The sequence below is a fragment of the Coenobita brevimanus genome, chromosome 67 (assembly GCF_032717465.1).
Source record: "Coenobita brevimanus isolate Jiangsu-jjx chromosome 67, ASM3271746v2, whole genome shotgun sequence".
Classification (NCBI taxonomy): Eukaryota; Metazoa; Arthropoda; class Malacostraca; order Decapoda; family Coenobitidae; genus Coenobita; species Coenobita brevimanus.
The window spans coordinates 21,017,333-21,037,054 of NC_137020.1; the positions used below are offsets into that span (position 1 = coordinate 21,017,333).

The 19,722-nt window shown below is 40.8% G+C and overlaps 1 protein-coding gene and 1 pseudogene across 1 annotated transcript in view; one reads left to right on the top strand and one right to left on the bottom strand.

Annotated features, from left to right (window-relative positions):
- spartin overlaps nt 1-19,722 on the bottom strand; it is a 556,986-nt gene that overhangs the window by 249,630 nt on the left and 287,634 nt on the right. Inside the window, exons 7-9 of the mRNA XM_080276831.1 lie at nt 17,883-18,050; nt 10,213-10,386; nt 8,525-8,719 (exon numbers count right to left, since the gene is read on the bottom strand). Of these exons, the coding sequence (XP_080132957.1) occupies nt 8,525-8,719; nt 10,213-10,386; nt 17,883-18,050 (537 nt within the window). The remainder of the gene's footprint in view (nt 1-8,524; nt 8,720-10,212; nt 10,387-17,882; nt 18,051-19,722) is intronic.
- Nucleotides 4,096-4,214, top strand: LOC145405718 (5S ribosomal RNA; annotated as a pseudogene).

A 19,722-nucleotide genomic window follows, 5' to 3' on the forward strand; every position in this document is an offset into this window, starting at 1 on the left:
CTGAATGACTGGAAAACACTGCCAAAGCAAACAGAGGTACTGTACAAATAGGTTAGGTAAAGGTTGGAGATTGGGTATAGGTAGGGTCTGGGTACAGTTAGGAGGATATCGTTCATTATCCAAACACTGCCACTACCCAGACATGCCTATGGCTCTATAACATCAGATAATTAAGGGATTACTGTATATATAAGGAATGTATGTATAAATACAATACAGTATGTAGATAGGCAGAGAGATAGATAAATAGATAGATAGACAAAATATTGATAGGTACTGTACATTGATACAAATAGAAAATATAGATAGGTACATAGATACACAAAGATAATATGGGCAGGGACACTAATGATCACCAATCTCTGACCAGAGACGTGTGGCAGGCAGTGTTATGACCACACACGAGCCATGCATTCAAACACAGCCTCTACACTATTGGGCTGGGCAAAGAACTGCAACCAGGTGTTCTGAAGCTTTCTACTGCTTATATCTCTAATTAATATTACCATAATTTTATGGTTTCTCTTCCATTTTATAGTAATCTGCATTTCTGACTGGGGCTGACATTTGGTCAATCAATCTGCAATTGGGCAATTTCCATCAAGTAAATATGGATTTGCCACTGTATGTGGATACTGGCTTCATATATATTAATCATTTATGAATCAGAGACATTAACTGGCACATATTTTGACCAGAGGGGGCATGCAGCTAAACATCACATAGTAATGGCACAGCTATTCCCACTGGATGGCAATGGGGCCTGATATGACTAGAAAAAGTGAGCAGATAGGGAGAACACTTTAAGGAACTGCTGAACATAGAGAATGGAAGTAATGCGAGTATAAGTGGCTGGGGAATGGCTGGGAGAAGGAGGGAGGTGAGAAGACAGGAAGAAATCAGTAGGATAGAAGTTGTGGAAGCAATGAAGAAAGTCAAATTGGGGAATGCCCCAGGAATTGATGGAGTGTGTGGTGAAATGCTGAAGCATTGGGGAGAGATAGTAGAATGGATATGGAAGATGTGCATATTGGCATGGAAGGAAGGTACAGTCCCGGAGGATTGGAAGTCAGGTATAATTATTCCCTTGTACAATGGAAAAGGGGAAAAAGAAGTGTGTGGTAATCATACGGGCATTTGTCTTCTTGGCATGACAGGAAAAGTGTATGGTAGGATACTTATTGACAGAATTAGGAAAATAACAGAGGAATCAGTTGGAGAAGAACAGGGACGCTTTAGGAAGGGAAGAGTTGTGTAGATCAGATATTCATTCTTAGATCTTTAGTAGAAAAGTTACTAGAGAAGGGAAAGAAGTTGTGTGCTGCTTTCATGGATTTGGAGAAAGCATATGACAGGGTGGATAGACAAGGATTGTGAATAGTATTAATAATATATGGAGTTGATGGGAAGTTGTTGTATGCTGTGAAGAGTATGTATGATGGTGCCAAGGCTGCAGTGCGTGTGGATGGTGAACTGAGTGAATTTTTTTCTTTGAAGGTTGGCTTGAAACAGGGATGTGTCATGTCTCCATGGTTGTTCAATCTGAACATGGATGGGGTAATAAAAGAGATACAAGGCAGGGCAGTGGATGTTGGAGTGGCCCTAGTGAGAGAGGGTAGTGTTTGGAAACTCCCTGTACTGTTGTTTGCAGATGATACTGTGTTGTTAAAGGAAGACAAAGGGGAGCTGCAAGGCTTGGTGGATGAGTTTGGGAGAGTGTTTAGGAAACGGAATCTAAAGGTGAATGTAGGGAAGAGTAAAGTGATGGTCTTTGAAAGAGGTGAAGTCAGTGAATGTACAGTGAAGTTGGATGGTGAGGAAATGGAAAATGTGAGTACGTTTAAGTACTTGGGGAGTGTGATGAGTAAGGATGGAAGTTTGGAGGGTGATGTTTGAAAGGGTATAACAGGGAAGAAAGGTTGCTGGTTCCTTGAAAGCAGTGATAAAAAACAGGGAAGTGAGCATGGAGGTGAAAAAGTTACTACATGACAGTAGTTGGAAGAACACAAGGCAAGAGTGAGAGCTGCAGAAATGAGTTATTTAAAAGGAGCCTGTGGAGTCACATGGAGAGACAGGCTGAAAATGAGGATATAAAGGAGCATTGTGGTGTGGATGTGGATGTGATAGGAAGCGTTAGGAGGAACACACTGAGGTGGTTTGGCCATGTGGAGAGGATGGCGGGTGAGAGACTGACGAGGAGAGTGTATGTGAGTGAGGTGGAGGAAGGGAGACGAAAGAGGAGGCCGAGAACGAGATGGAGGGATGGATTGGAGAGGTATATGAGAGAGGGTGTTGTGAACTGGGAGCAGGGCAGTGAAATGGTGGGGGACAGAGTGACGTGGAGGCAATTTGTTTCAGGCCGACACGTACGGGATTAAGGTTTCTGGCAATAGATAGAGATGGATAGTTCAAAGTAACGAGTAATGGTAAATTTTTGTCAATTACAGTTAAACCTCGATTTAACAGCATTCATTCTAACAGCAACCCCAAACTAAAGGCACAAATCTCCCAAGGAATATTTATGCAAAAAAAAATTAAAAATTCCCCCAAAATGGGTATAAATTAGAAACAAATTCAAATGTGGTGGGCACCACATGCATCTCGATCATCTGTTTGCAGTTTCCCACCAGCTGGGTATGTTTATGCTCACCTAGTCTTCCTCCCACCTAGCCTGACCCCAAAGTGAAAAAAATTGGCATGTAAGGTTAGATTTATGAACTAGTGTTATAGACTTCATAATTTACACAGTGCCATCTATTCTACTCCAACCTGCCAACTAATATCTGGATTACAGCAGAGACCAGATTTAAGACCAAACAAAATGATCTTACAATAACACGAGCATTTAATTTCTCCCATAATTATATAATGTCATGGTAATACCACTCAACTGCACAAGAGAAACTGTGGGAAATGGGTGTTTTAGTACTGGATTTCCAGATACAACTCGTGTGTAATGCTTTTGTCGGTCACTGATTGGTTTCCTCGACACAACCCGACCCACGTGACCCCCATACCACCAACCACAGCCTGCTGCCTACCTCAGTGTTGTGTGAAAGGTTGCTGTGATGAGAAGTTTATTTGCTTATTTTCTTGCTCCTCGTTTCCTCTCAGAACTGAGCATGTGGTTCCACACTAACTTTAGTTATGCCTAAGCACCCTGAAAGTGCTATGAACACATGAATTTATTCTAAATGAAAATGTAAAATTGTTGGACAAAGTGGCGTGTAGCGTTGCAGCTTAAATGCAAATGATCAGACGGGTAAAATGAGTCGGGATGTTTACGATGTGGATAGTTTTCTTTGTTGGGAAAAAAAGTTAATGATGGAGCAGTAAAATTCATGTATTCGCCTTTAGTGTAATGAGTGTGAAAAAAAGAAGAAAAAAGGCTTTGTGCTCAATCTTTTTGTTATAAACTGACGATCTTTGATCAAGTAAATTCGGATCTTATGATACGTGAAGACACTACGTGTTGACATAAACAGTTAGGCAAGATAATTATGTGAGCTCAGTTCTTGGGCATTATATTGTCATACAAATTATACTGTTAGGCTGACTTGTTTATTTTTCATGATTTCTGCATTCGTGTGTATCTGAGAAGTGAGATACGTAATCACTCCATGCTGACGACTTCTTTATATATTTTTTTTCCTTTATTGTTGATGACTAACAGCTTTCAAAAAGTTTCACATTGCATTTTTTTTTATTAGTACAGAAAGTGATTCGTGACGAAATATGCGTGATGTTGGCTGGCCATTATTCACGTGGAGCAGTAAAATTCATGTATTCGCCTTTAGTGTAATGAGTGTGAAAAAAAGAAGAAAAAAGGCTTTGTGCTCAATCTTTTTGTTATAAACTGACGATCTTTGATCAAGTAAATTCGGATCTTATGATACATGAAGACACTACGTGTTGACATAAACAGTTAGGCAAGATAATTATGTGAGCTCAGTTCTTGGGAATTATATTGTCATACAAATTATACTGTTAGGCTGACTTGTTTATTTTTCATGATTTCTGCATTCGTGTGTATCTGAGAAGTGAGATACGTAATCACTCCATGCTGACGACTTCTTTATATATTTTTTTTTATATATTTTTTTCCATACCACGTTGAGTACACCGCTTCCCGTCCGATCAGCGAAGTTAAGCAACGTTGGGTCTGGTTAGTACTTGGATGGGTGACTGCCTGGGAAAACCAGATGCTGTTGGCATCCCTACGTGTCAAGTGGGGTTGGTGGAGGATTAGTGCCCCTCCCTGTAAAACAATTAACTCTAAGCCCTTGGCCACTCCGTCTAGGATACATGGCGTCTGGCAATGAATGAATATGATGAATGTTTAGGTCAAGTTTTTGCTTGATTTCCAAGGAGGACTTTCAAGAGGCTTAGTGGCAATCCTTGGTGATTAAAACGTTTATGGGGAGTATTAGGGGGCAAAACTAATCGGTTAGGTAAGGTTAGACTGTAGTAGCTATGCACTGACATGTCCAGTTGGTGAGGTCGTATGTAAACACACTGTCTTCGGTGTCTTAAGACAGACATATTTCTAGTAATCTCTCTTTAAATATATTTTTAACGAAAAATATGAGGCTCCTAGAACCTAACCCCCTATTTTACATGTAAATATATGTTCTAGTAATCTCTCTTCAAATATATTTTTAACATAAAATATGAGGCTCCTGGAACCTAACCCCCTATTTTACATGTAAATATATGTCACGTTTTAGTGCGAAATCAATTTTGCACGAGGTTCTGCATAACCTATCTCGTGTTGTATGAAGACTAGTGCACTGTACTTACATGGATTACTGTACTGTACTTACCTGGATTTGTACAGTACTTTACTACAATACCACACATATATGCTTTCTTTTGTTCTAAATATAAAATTTTTTTACTGATTTTGTATGTCTGCACATGTTTATATGCTTAAAAATGTGTTAAAATGTGTTAGTGTGAGTCCAGGGGTATCAATAGGTGTAAGCCCCAATCTAACGGAATTTCATTTTTTTCGGCATGCTCAGGGCCCCCTAGGATGCCGTTAAATCGAGGTTTTACTGTAGTATTATGCGAGTGTATTCAAGTACTTGGGTAGTGTGATGAGTAAGGATGGAACTTTTGGGGATGAAGTGCTTGAAAGGGTACAGCAGGGAAGGAAGGTTGCTGGATCACTTAAAGCAGTGATGAGAAATAGGGAGGTGAGTATGGAAGTTAAGACGTTGCTGCATGACAGTATTGTGATCCCTACCCTGACGTATGGAAGTGAGGCATGGACCTTGCTAGAGGGAAACAAGTCAAGAGTGAGAGCAGTGGAAATGAGTTACTTGAGAAGAGCATGTGGAGTGACATGGAGGGACAGGTTGACGAATGAAGAAGTGAAGGAACGTTGTGGGGTGGATGTGGATGTGGATGAGAAAATTTGGAGAAATACAGTACACTGAGGTGATTTGGACATGTGGAGAGAATGGAGAATGAAAGACTGACTAAGAGGGTGTATGCAGGTGAAGTGGAGGGAGGGAGAGGGAGGGGAAGACCGAGGATGAGGTGAAGGGATGGAGTAGAGAGGTATATGAGGGAGGGGGGAGTGGGTTCGGAGGAGGGCAGTCAAATGGTGGGTGATAGACACAGCGACTTGGAGGCGTTTTTGTCTGCAGCCACCCTTTGTGGGATTAGGGCATCAGGCTTTGGTAGATAGAAAGATAGTATTATAAAGCATACTTTGAATATGTCGTGTGGGTGCCAGCTGCCGTGGTAGTCGTGGATATTTCTCCGTTATCACCTGTCAACAGCTCCGTTAAAGGCTCGCCTCACGAAATAGGTCGGTGAAGTAATAAACATATTAATAAAACCCAGTATGAATGTCAAATATTATCACGCACTCATTACACACTAAATATAACAGCTATGACCAACTTTCATGTCTATTTCTTAAAATGCATATACATTACTTGAAAAGGTACTATAATATGCAAAGTGAAAGTGTTCCAGTGATGTTTAGAAAATTGTATATTGAAGAACTAAACCTTTCTCGAACGATAGTTGAACGTGTCTGATTGTGTAGCCTATGCCTGGCCACGACTTTGGCTAACTCGCTGGTCAGAGATTAGTAATCATGAGCGTACATAGATGCACACAGTAGATGAGAGTTCTTTTATTCAGTAGATGCATTACTGGATGTGGCATGATGAAGAAAGATCATGCTTGAGAAATTATGCATCTTATGGGAAAATGAGAGTTACATTTCCAAGCTTTGGGGATGAGGGTTTGCTGGTCACAAAATCAAAACCTGAAGGCTACATGTGTAACTCCACAAGCACACCTTTATTCATAGCATCAGAGCTGGGTACTGCAAACGAAATTTCACTTCCGCAAACGCAACTCTGCAAACTCAAACCATTACCAGCCGCAACCGCAAATCCAGAATCTTCTTGAAATTTGCAGTTTCGCAAATGCAAACGCAAACGCGAATCATTTGAATCCCTTTCAGTACCATGGCATCAGTTTCATTTTATTCTGGATATTATTTTGGATTTTATCAAGTTTAGGATCATATTTTTCATAACCAAGGGGTTAAAAATCATCTCAAGTTACTCATCCACTACATTATATCTTTATTCACTCTATTCTGATTAACAATAGGTGACTTTATGAAATCTGGAAACTGTCTGTTGTACTGAATGGAATATATCAAATTATATTTATAGTAAAACTAAAATATGTACAGTAACTCCCCCAAACTAGCGAGGTTGTGTTCCAAACCCCCTTGCTAATTCTTCAGATTCACTAATTCTTGATGCCTTCCTGATTATGACATTTACTGGTAGTTGTTTAGCCTAAGAACCTTTGACACTGTAATGCATGACCCATATATAAACGTTCCTTGTTAAATCTGTTTTCCCATTGTTTTTAGCTGTTCGGATCTCACAACTCTTTTTTTCATTCGGCAGCGTAATGGTGGAAGGGACTGTTCTAAGTGTTTAACTATACCTAACCTAACCGAGTTTAACTGTTCCTAATAATTTAATAGATAGATAGATAGAATAATTTAACCAAACCGAACTTAACCTACAGCTGGAAAGTTGGGAAACAAAATCCACCTTTGAGTACACTGAGTAAGTTTCTTCTATTGTGCCAGAAACAAACAATCACAGGTATGGCTTAATGGCTTAACTCCTCAATGGCCGTGGGTTCAGAAATTTGCGTGCTCCCTGGCTGGCCCCGGAAAGATTTTTTAAGAGTTCTAAAACCAATTTATTTTTCTTACAGATGTGGCGCACCTAGCAATGTGTATTTTAGCTTCCTAAACACATCCTGTGATTCGCTATGATTCACGGAAGAATTAATAAAATTACGGTGCATATGCCACATGGGTGAAAACATCTGAGATTAAGTGACCACCTGACTGTTTGGGATGGTAGCATGGGGTCGTGTAAACATACTAGTGACCTTCATTCCCTTCCCATAATTATTCACTGTTTTTTACAGCTTGCGCTAACTCGACAACAGTGACACTGGTACTATAAAGGGTTGTTCAATGCCAGGGCTTTTTCAGGGGTTAATGGAAGACATTACTGTTTGCATCAATACTCTCTTTCACATATACACGCAAAAACAAATAAAAGAGTGAGCGCTAAATGTACGTATAACTTTCGGCAGAAAGAACTTACCAATTCAACTTATAATCCTCCAGTTGATTTTCTGTATTTTTCCGACTATTTTTTCAGGAAGAACTCACTACCTGTCATTAGTGAAGTCGTTAATAATGAGTTTGGCAACTATCAGGTTCTGTAGTATTTTAAATATTATTATACTGTATTAGTATAATGGACTGTTTTTACTACAAACCAAGGGTAAGTAATTCACTACTGTAAATAAATTAATAAAATTATTACACTTCACAGCTCACATCTTACAAGTTGTCACACCAGTCCACCTCTATTCCTTGGCTCTATCCTCCCCAGTCCTCACTCCACAGTCACAGTCAGACTCTTCCAACAACTGAGACAACTCCATATTGAGCAGGCCCAAGTTGCTCATCATAAAAACAAGCTGCTCAAAGTTCTCAGTGGTCAGGCTGCTTTGAGGGTAGGTCTTCACTTGTGGAAGTACTTCCACAAAAGCAAAACTGCAAATTTGCATTAAATTTGTCGCAAACACAAATCCACAAATGAAATCACACTTCCGAAATTGTGGACTTCGCAGTCTGAAGAAGCGATTGCAGAAGTATCCGCACAAATCTGCAAATGAAATCACACTTCTGAAATTGTGGACTTTGCAGTTTGCAGAAGCGACTGCGGAATATCCAGCTCTGCATAGCATAATATAACCTCATGGCACACATAATTACCCTTAAAAACAACTGGTCAAATTAAAAATTAAAAATGATAAAAACCTGTAATTAATCATGAAGCTATATTGGTTGTTTTACTCTGAACATAATCTGTAACACTACAAATGAAATTATGAATACAGTACATGCACACATACGACACCTACACACGTTTTGAAAGGCAAATGAACTCACAGAGGTAACCGCTGACCCTGACTGCAGTGCCTGAGACACTCCTGGCCACCTCAGCCGTTTTCTGCCACTTGGGATCAATCTCACGATTCTCTTGCCCTGGCTGAAGGTGGGTCTTGAGGCTTTCTGACCCAAAAGTGATCAGTTCACTCAGCTTTCCTGCACCCCACACCACACCCTTTGACACTGCCTCTGCTCCTATTGTACAAAACAAAAATAAAACAAGTCACAAAATTATATGTGTAACCCTCCACAGGATGTCTGCCTCAGCTAACTACTGTAAAATCACCTGCCAAAAATCATCCCTAAATCCCAGTGTCCTAACTGCCACCTTGGGGTGAAGTGAAACAGGTTTTCAATCTCAAAGGATAAGGTGAGGTACTTCCCTCAAATAATTCAAACTGTCTGCCAGTAGCCACAATATAAGCCTCAGTGCAATAGTTAGCCTTTAAGGGTCATGGTTAGTCAGAATTTTAATCAAAGTGAACTATGTAAACTATTATAAAACATGTGACGCAACTACTGAATATATCTCATCTTCATCCTTTTCATCATCATCATCGTATTGCTATTTCCCACTAATAAATGGAGTTCCAGGAATAATACACATACAAGAGAGTGCTAAACTAGATCTATGAACAAAGTGCCCAGTGAAATGGACCATACATCCATTCAAATACAACCCAGGCCCTTGAAACTCTTGGCTTCATCAAAGAAAAAATATCCATGTATACAAGTGCTTTATAACACCTGTGGCATAAAATCTGCCTAAGTTTACTTTGCCCTGGGCAGACACAGGACTCACATCAGAAGCCTTTCACATTATTCTTGTGGAGATAATCAGAGGGTAATGTGATACCTTGTTCACACCATCCCCACCTTTGTGTTGCCTCAATGTGCATGAAATACTTCAACAGTGTTCTCTTTCCTCTAACCCCACGAAAAGCAGAAGGAAAGCAATCAGTTAGCCCTGAATAAGAATATCAGTCAGAAACACTTATACAACTAATGCCACATAACTAAAATATGAAACATCAAAGATCAGTTTCTAGTGATGACATGCAATTTTGAGAAAACAGCCACAAGAAAGATGTTAGTAAGATCATATGCTACATTATACATGAGTAGATAATTAAGCACCCAGCAAAATCACAGAATTATCTAATACAGTACGGTATTTACAAAGATTAACAACAGCACATAATATTCTGAATTCTGATACCATTTACATAACCCTGAGAGGCCTGAGGATATTCTATGTAGCTACACTACTGTGCTGATAATTCAGAGATACAGTGCACTGCACAAAACAAAGACGATACCAGTAATAAACACATCAATGCAACCCAAACAGCATCCAGCAAAGAAAGCCAATTACCAATATTATTGTGTACAAAAGATAGTCTAAAAATGAATAAGCAATATAAACACTTTATTTACACAAATAATTGAGTAAGACAGATCTGAAAGATTTACATTACTGAACAGATTTTTACCATCAACTGGCACACTTCACTTTACCAATGATAAGGATACAAAACTAATTAGCTAGAGCTTATTTTTCCTGGTAATATAATTTCTTATACATACCCAAAAATGTCACAAATCTTGCATTTTCACTGTACACAAACTAGTGGCCTCTCACAAATACAAAACTGTGATTTTGCCGTGCCTGATACCTGCCACCAAACCTGCAGCAATGCGCTCAGAAGTGGAAGAACTGATGGCTGAACTCTCCTTGGCTACATCCACACCAGGTGGTGGCATCTGTTCCTGATACTGTGTCAACTGAGTCAAGATTTGTTCAAACAATTCTCGCATCTCCTTATCCACTGTGTCAGGAAGGATGACTCCAACGCTGGTCCCTGTGGCAGATAGGATATGAGGATTACCCACTCAAATCTGGGTTACATCCTATCCAGGTTATTCTTGCTGTTACCAGTCAGTTATATTCAGTCAGATAAGACCTTTCCTATTGTAAACGAGTTCATTAAGGCTGAGATCAAACTCCTACAGTAAGAAAAGTTCACCCAAAGTTGAATTGTCCGGTGAAAGAAATGAATAGACCTAAAGGGATGTCCCCATGTTCAGTGAACTGATACTCACCTCTGTCCCTTCATTCACACTCTTCCTCTCATAATCAAATGCCTATGTGTGTATATATATATATATATATATATATACATACATATATATATATATATATATATATATATGTATGTATATATATATATATATATATATATATATATATATATACATACATATATATATATATATATATATATATATATATATATATATATACAGTAGCCCCTCAATTATCCGATGTAATAAAGCCAAACGCATGTCTGAACAGTGGATCCATCTGAATAATGGACTTCTCCCGAGGTCCCATTTCGTACATACCCCAACTTTGAAAGCCAATATAAAAGGTCTCTACAGCACATTGTACAACACTTATCCCTGGTATTTTACACTACTCTACCTGGTCAAGCAGACCTATAAACCACAGCCAAGCAATTACCATGGTCAAGCAAACTCATCAACCACAGACATGACAGGGAACAGGGCAACATGGAGCAAATTTGTTTGTAGCCACCCCTTTTAGGATTAAGGCATCTGCCAATAGATAGATATCAACACCATCCTCCTCTCCATTCTCGTGTTTTTACTTCTCTTATCAACCCATCCATATACATATTGAACAACTATGGGGACATCACACAACCTTGTCGAACGCCCACACCGATCGTGAACCATTCACTTAGATGCCCATTAACGATTATGCATGATTCACTACCATCTAAAAACTCCTGATGGCACCTAGCAGCCTACCATCTACGCCGCACATAAGCAAAGCTTTCCATAATCCTTCTCTGTCCACATTGTCATATGCTCTTTCCAGATATATGAATCAAATTAACACATTATGGTCCTTCTCATAAGCCTTCTCTGCTATCTGTTTCACTGCAAATATTTAATCCACACATCCTCTGTCACTCCTAAAGCCACCCTGTTCATCACTCACTAGGACTTCTGATATCTTGTACTTTCTCTTTAATAATTCTTCCATGTTCCATGTTTGCTTGTTAATACTGTAAGTATTGTGGCCTCAGGGTGCAGTCTGAAACCATTTTTCAGAAAAAACCTATACAACTAGTTTAATTTCATCATTCATAGTGAGCATCAACCTAGAATCTTTTTCCCACCTGGGGATAGGGTAAAGTTGATCCTGAAAGCAAGAAAGGAGAATGCACAACAGAGTGAGAACTTTCAACAGTGTGCCCAGTAAAATAATCCATTCAGTCACTCACTCACTGTTCAAGTCCTTAGAGTCACTGCTCTACCATAAAATCCTAACCATCCACATTTCTGTTTTGGCATTAATCATTTTAGATGTATTTCATATTACCAACAAACAGTCATTACATCAACTATCAAGGAGTAGACTGTAGCACCAGTTGAGCAGGGCAGTACTCCCAATGTGGATGGAAAGCTGATGACAGGGAGAGCTGGAGCTCCCGTTTCATCAGCCCTTGGGACTAGGTCCCGACCATCCCCCTTTGCTGAACTTTTTCAGTGTCTCAGTAACAGAGAGAGTAGACCAGCATGCTCTCCAATACAAGTTTCTCCAACTATCAACACCAAATTACATGCACAGTACACACCACACTTCCTTTTCAAAATTTTCAAAAAAATGGCGTGACTAACATAGCCTCAGAGTCCCCAGGGGAGGGGACAATAAAGGCCTCCACCTTCAGCCCCTCTCCCAGTGATGACTCAAGGTGCCTGGAACCACTGTCTGACTCTCTTCTTCTTCATTTCTGCAACATTCATGGCCTTTCCTCTAACTTTCGCTCTGTTGAGCACCACCTCTCCTTCTCTAAACCTCACCTTCTTTTTCTAACTGAGACTCAGCTGTCTGAGGCAACTGACAGCAAACCCTTTTCTGTATCCTCCTACTTACTCTATACTCATTTCAAAGCCAAAGGTGGCTGTTGTGCATATATACGCAACAACTGATCTTGCTCTCGTGTTCCTGAACTCGATTCTTCTGAATTCTCTACACTCTGGCTTCGGCTTTCCTGTCATTCTCTGACTAAATATATCTGTGCTGTTTACTTATCTCCTAATTCTAATGACTATCAAAAATTCTTTGACAATCTTACTTCTACAACAGAACACATTCTATCCATTTCTCCTTTCTCTGAAATCTCCATTCCTGTTGATTTCAATGTTCACCATCACCTTTGGCTCTCCTCTCCTTTCACTGATCCACCTGGTGAACAAGCCTACATCTTATCTATCCTTAATGACCTAGAGCAGCTTGTACAGCACCCTACCCGTATCCCTGACCGCCTTGGAGAGAGCTCCAACATACTTGATCTCTTCCTTACAACTAATCCTTCTGCTTAAACTGTTAATCTTTTCTCTCCGTTGGGCTCCTCCGATCACAACCTTATCACCTTAACCTGTCCTATCGCTCCGGTACGGCCTGTGGACCCTCCAAAAAAACGTCGTCTCTGGCACTTCGGAGCTGCAGATTGAGAGGCCTTCAGGCAATACTTCTTTGACATTCCCTGGAATGATTATTGCTTCCATAGCCGGGAGCCATCTGGGTGTGCTTCACGCATTACGGAGGTTATTCTCTCGGGCATGGAAGCATACATTCCTTTCTCATATCCTTTGACTAATGCACGAAAGCCTTGGCTTAATCACGCTTGTTCTAATGCTGTTCGCAACAAGGAGAGGGCCTATAAAAGGTACCGGAGCCAACCCACCCCTGAATCACATCTTTTATACATTTCTGCCCGGAATCGTGCTAAGTCTGTTCTTCGCTCTGCTAAAAATAATTTCATCCGTACAAAATGCTCTCAACTCTCTAACTCGAACTCTTCCCGCTCCTTCTGGCACCTTGCCAAAAACCTTTCTAGCAACTTTACCTCATCATCATTCCCTCCTCTTTTCTACTCTGATGGTTCTGTAGCTATTTCTTCTACTGATAAAGCAGATCTCTTCGCTCAGACTTTCTCCTCCAATTCCACCTTAGACGATTCCGGTGTTGTTCCTCCATCACTTCCCCCCTCTGACTTCCTCATGGCTAACATTAAAATTTCTTCAGCTGATGCATTTTCTGCCATTGCTGGCCTCAGTACTAATAAGGCATATGGGTCTGATGGAGTCCCTCCTGTTGTTCTCAAGAACTGTGCTTCTGTGCTTACACCCTGCCTAGGCAAACTCTTTCGCCTTTGTCTGTCACCATGTACCTTTCCTTCTTGCTGGAAGTTTGCTCTCATTCAGCCAGTCTCAAAGAAGGGTGACCATTCCCAATCCTCTAACTATCGTCCAATTGCTTTAACATCCTGTATCTCAAAAGTTTTTGAGTCTATTTTAATAGAAAAATTTTAAAGGATCTTTCCTATCACAACCTTCTTTCTGATCGTCAGTATGGGTTCCGTCAGGGACGCTCCACAGGCGATCTTCTAGCCTACCTTTCAGACTCCTGGTCATCCTCCTTTCGGGACTTTGGCCAAAGCTTTGCCATTGTACTTGACATCTCAAAGGCTTTCGATCGAGTCTGGCATAAATCTTTAATTTCCAAACTGCCCTCCTACGGTTTCTATCCTTCTATCTGTGCCTTCATCTCTAGCTTCCTTTCTGGTCGTTCTATAGCTGCTGTTGTAGGTGGCTCTCATTCTTTTCCTAGATCTATTAACAGTGAGGTTCCTCAGGGCTCTGTCCTATCATCAATTCTCTTCCTTTTATTCATCAATGACCTTCTAAGCTGTACATCTAACCCTATCCACTCATACGCTGATGACTCCACCCTTCACCTTTCCATTCGATTCCCACAACGTCCATCTCAGCAGTTACTTCAACAGGCAAGGGATGAGGCTATGGCACACCTAATGGGCTCGTATCTCTGACTGGGGTAAAAATAATCTGGTTGCTTTTAATGCATCAAAGACTCAGTTTTTGCACCTATCAACCCGACAAAATCTTCCACAGGTATACCCACTTATGTTTAATAATACTCAACTTAATCCTGCATCATCGTTGAACATGCTTGGGGTTTCGTTTCCTCAGTACTTGTCTTGGAAAGATCATATTACATCTCTTGTAAAATCTGCTTCCAAGCGATTGGGTGTGCTAAGCCAACTCCGTTCCTTCTTTGCCCCTGCACAATTGTTGACTCTATACAGGGGTTTTATCCGCTCCTGTGTGGAGTACAACTCTCATGTGTGGGGAGGCTCCCCACATGCAGCTCTTCTCAATAGGGTGGAGTCAAAGACTTTTCGTCTCATTAACTCTCCCCCTCTTACTGACTCCCTTCAACCTCTGTCTCTTCGCCGCAATGTTGCATCTTTATCTCTTTTCTATCGCTACTTCAATGGTCACTGTTCCTCTGAACTGTCTACATGCATTCCTTCACTTCTACGCGTAGCACCCGTCTAGCAGCAAACTCTCACCCCATTTCTGTCCAACTCTCTAATGCAAGAGTTAACCGTTACTCCCAGTCCTTCATTTATGCAACAGGTCAACTCTGGAACTGTCTCCCTCTGTCTGTATTTCCTGCTTCCTATGATCTCCAGTCTTTCAAACACTGTGTCCAGGCATCTTAAAATGAATGGATCTTGAATTTGGCTCTCTCTTGTATTTTGTTTTTCTCTTGGAAGGAACAGTTTTGTGGGCTCATTGCCTTTGGTTTCTTCTTCCTCACATTAAAAAAAAAATAAATTAAAAAACAAAAAATAAAGAAAAAAAAGGTGGGGGGATGCTAAACACTTGTCATGTATTTACCTATTTGTGATATACAGGAAATGAGCTACGCTCATGAGGTCCCATCTGTTTCTCAGTAAGTCAAATTTAGCTTTAAACTCACTTAAGTTTTTAGACTGGACAATCTCTTATTCCACAGGTCTATAAATCTATACGGAAAACTATATTTCTTCATATCCTTCAAGCAGCTTCGTTTCTTCAGTTTCATTCCATGTCCTCTTGTTACTCTCTTATCCCATAAAAACAGAACTTCTTTGTCAATTTTATCTACTCCCACCATGGTCCTGAACACTGCAATCATGTCTCCTCTCTTTCTCCTTTCTTCTAAGGAAGGCAAATCCAGCTTCTCCAGCCTCTCTCTGTATGGCAGATCTGCAAGACTGGGGACCATTTTGGCTGCTGTTCTTTGTATTCTCTCAATCCTGTTTATATCTTTATTTTTGTTTGGGGACCACACTACTGCTGCATATTCTAACCTGGGACGAATCATGGCCACTATCAAAATATTCATCATCTCCTCATCCATATCATGAAAAGCTACTCTTATATTAGTCAGGAGTTTATACGTCTCTCTAACTGCCTTATTAATGTGTTTTTCAGGTGGTAAACTGTCCTGGACCAGCACTCCCAAATTTTTCTCTTCTCTCGCTTTTGTGATTGGTTCATTACACACCAAATAATTCAATGATGGCCTCTTGGTACTTTTACCCATTTCCCATATTTTACATTTCTTTGCATTAAATTTCATTTCCCACATCCGGTTCCAATCATGTAACCTATCCAGATCCTCTTGCAGCATTTTACAATCCTCCTCAACCACCACCTTCCTCAAGATATTTGCATCATCAGCAAACCGACTTGCATAACTGTTCACACCATCTACCATATCCATCTATCTATCTATCTATTGCCAGACGCCTCAATCCCATTCGGGGTGGCCACAAAACAAATCACCTCCACGTCGCTCTGTCCCCCGCCATTTCACTGCTCCGCTCCCAACTCACACCCCCCTCTCTCATATACCTCTCCACCCCATCCCTCCATCTCATCCTCAGCCTCCCCCTCCCTCTTCCCCCCTCCACCTCATTCACATACACTCTCTTCGTCAGTCTTTCACCCTCCATCCTCTCCACATGGCCAAACCACCTCAGTGTATTCCTCCTAACGCTTCCCATCACATCCACATCCACACGACAACGCTCCTTTATATCCTCATTTGTCAGCCTGTCTCTCCATGTGACTTCACAGGCTCCTCTTAAATAACCCATTTCCATTGCTCTCACTCTTGACGTGTCCTTCCAGCAACGTCCAAGCTTCAGTTCCTTTCGTTAAAGCTGATATCTCAATACTGTCATGTGGTAACTTTTTCACTTCTATGCTCACTTCCCTACTTCTTATCACTGCTTTCAAGGAAACAGCAACCTTTCTTCCCTGCTGTACCCTTTCAAGCACTTCACCCTCCAAACCTCCATCCTTACTCATCACACTACCCAAGTACTTAAATGTACTCACATTTTCCAATTCCTCACCATCCAATCTCGCAGTACATTCACTGACTTCACCTTTCTCAAAGACCATCACTTTACTCTTCCCTACATTCACCTTTAGATTCCGTTTCTTACACACTCTCTCAAACTGCAGCTCTCCTTCGTCTTCACTCAACAACACAGTATCATCTCCAAACAACAGTACAGGGAGTTTCCAAACACTACCCTTCCAAACACTACCATATCATTTACATGAATCAGGAACATTACTGGCGCCAACACCAAGCCCTGTGGGACTCCGCTTGTTACTTCCCTCCATCCGGACATCATATCCTTTATTACTGTCCTCATTTATCTGTCTCTCAAAAAGTCTCTCATCCATTCCAGGAGGTTCCCCCTCAGTCCTCCTATATGCTCTAGTTTCCACATTAGTCTCTTATGAGGTACCTTGTCGAAGGCCTTCTCCAAATCTAAATACACACAATCCACCCAACCATCTCTCTCCTGTCGCACTTCAATTGCTCTTGAGTAAAAACTCAACAAGTTGGAAACACATGACCTTCCACTTCTATATCCAACTGACTATCAGCCAAAATGTTCATCTCTTCCAGATAATTTATCCATCTATCTTTCAGAATTCTTTCGCACAATTTTGTGACCATGCTGGTTAGGGACACTGGTCTATAATTCAGGGGTTCTTCCCTGTTTCCTCCCTTATAAATTGGTACCACATTTGCCCTCTTCCATGTGATCCTCCATATACTCGTACAATTCAACCAACCACCTAAACTCTCTGTCAGTTCTCTAGCATCATGCAACTTCCTTATTTCACATTCTCACATACTCAATTAATATATTCATCCAACTTCCCAGCCAAGCACACCACCTTCCACCTTCAAATGCACTCACATATCCTTTTCACCACTCTATCAACAACCATTCTCTTCTTACAACCATATCTTCTTAGAACACTCCCTTCTTCCTTATTATAAACAGATTTCCTTACTCCACATACTTAGCAAATCACATTATATCTTATCCCACCATTATCTTACACCACTGGTAAGCTACACAGCCATCCCAGAACTTACCCTCAACACCGCTGGTCACATCTGGGAACATATATGCGCCATAAAAGGAGTGTAGGACAGGGCTGTGTGCTGGAATGAGGGGATAGCTCCACTCCCCAACTTGCAGGAAGCCTCGTGCTCCATTAATGCCATTCCCTGCACCACCACTACTCCTGCCACCAATAGGCTCTGTTGAGGAGGGAGGAAAATAATGAAGGGTCCATAATTCTCACCACACTTGTTCGGACTGAACAGCCTAGCTCCTATGCTCTTGATGAGGCCATAAAAGATTGGATGGATGTACAGATGAATTAACTGTTCAATTGCTAGGCTTTTCTCAAATGAACAAAATTACTGTATTCAGTGATAATTAAATAAAATTCCCAAGTGTATAAATTGCTGAAGAAAAAAAGCTTAATAATTTTTGAAGCCTATAACTGCTGCAATTTCTCAGTTCAAGCAAATCTTCCATGTTAACTTGAATAAAATAAACAAGAACAGCAACCAAGGTGAAAGGGTTAATATGCAAAGTGGCAAGTCATGAGAAGGGTGGGTGGTGAACTGAATGAACAGAGGGCAGTTAGTGATTATAAGTATGTGCAGGAGAGAAAGAGAAGGTGTGTAATGGATAAATGACCATACAGAGGTTGAGGGAGTGGACTTTCTGACCAAATCTTGGTGGTGGTGAAAGTCATGGTACAAATGCGATGGATGAAGAGAAGGAGGAAGGACAGAAAGTAGTAGCCCATACAAGGAGAGTAGAAAGGTTGCAAAAAAAAAAAAGCAGAATATAAGAAAGACGTGGAGGAGTGCTTGGGTAGATATGATTTGGAGCTGATGGGGGAGGTGGAAGATGTGTGCAAGATAATCACAAAAGAAATCTGTGCAGCATGTGAGGTGGGGTGTGGGGTGATGAGAAGACGAAAGGAGGTGCAAGGAACAGCATGGTGGAATACAGAGGTGAGACATGCCGTGACAAGCTGTGGTGCAAAAAGAAGAATGCATATATAGTGAGTGGATGGGAGGCAGAGGCATGGAAGAAGTTGAGATGGAGGAGTGAGTTATAAATAGACGAAGAGCGAGGTGAAAAGATTAGTAAGAGAGAGCAAGAAGACTGTGGATGAGGAATTTAGAAGGAATCTGAGTGTAAAGTTGAGAGAATGTTAGAAAATGTTTTGGATGGAGGTGAAGAGAGTTCGGCAGGGTGGTAAAAAGTTAGTAAGGAAGTGAAAGATGATAATGGCAGACTGATATTGGAAAGGGGAGAAAAAGTGAGCAGATGGAGATAACACTTTAAAGAACTGTTGAACATAAGTAATGTGAGTATAAGCGGCTGGGAGAAGGAGGGTGGTGAGAATGGAGGAAATGATCAATATGATGGAAGTAGTGGAAGCAATGAAGAAAGTCAAAATGGGGAAAACCCCAGGAACTGGTGGAGTGTGTGGTGAAATGATGAAGCATGCGAGAGAGACAGCAATAGAATAGATATGGAAGATGAGCTAACTGGCCTGGAAGACATGCAGTCCCAAAGGATTGGAAGTCAGTATAATTAGGCCCCTGTACAAAGGCAAAGAGGAAAGAGAAGTGTGTGGTAATCATAGGGGTATTTGTTTTCTTTGTGTAATAGGAAAAGCATATGGTAGGATACTTACTGACAGGGAAATAACAGAGGAATTAGCTGGAGAACAACAGGGAGGTTTTAGGAATTGAGGAGGTTTTGTAGATCAGATATTCATTCTTAGGCTCTTGGTGGAAAAGTTTCTTGAGAAGGGAAAGAAGTTGTATCCCACCTTCATGGATCTGGAGAAAGCATATGACACAGTGGATAGACAAGTAATGTGGATATTAAGAATGTATGGAG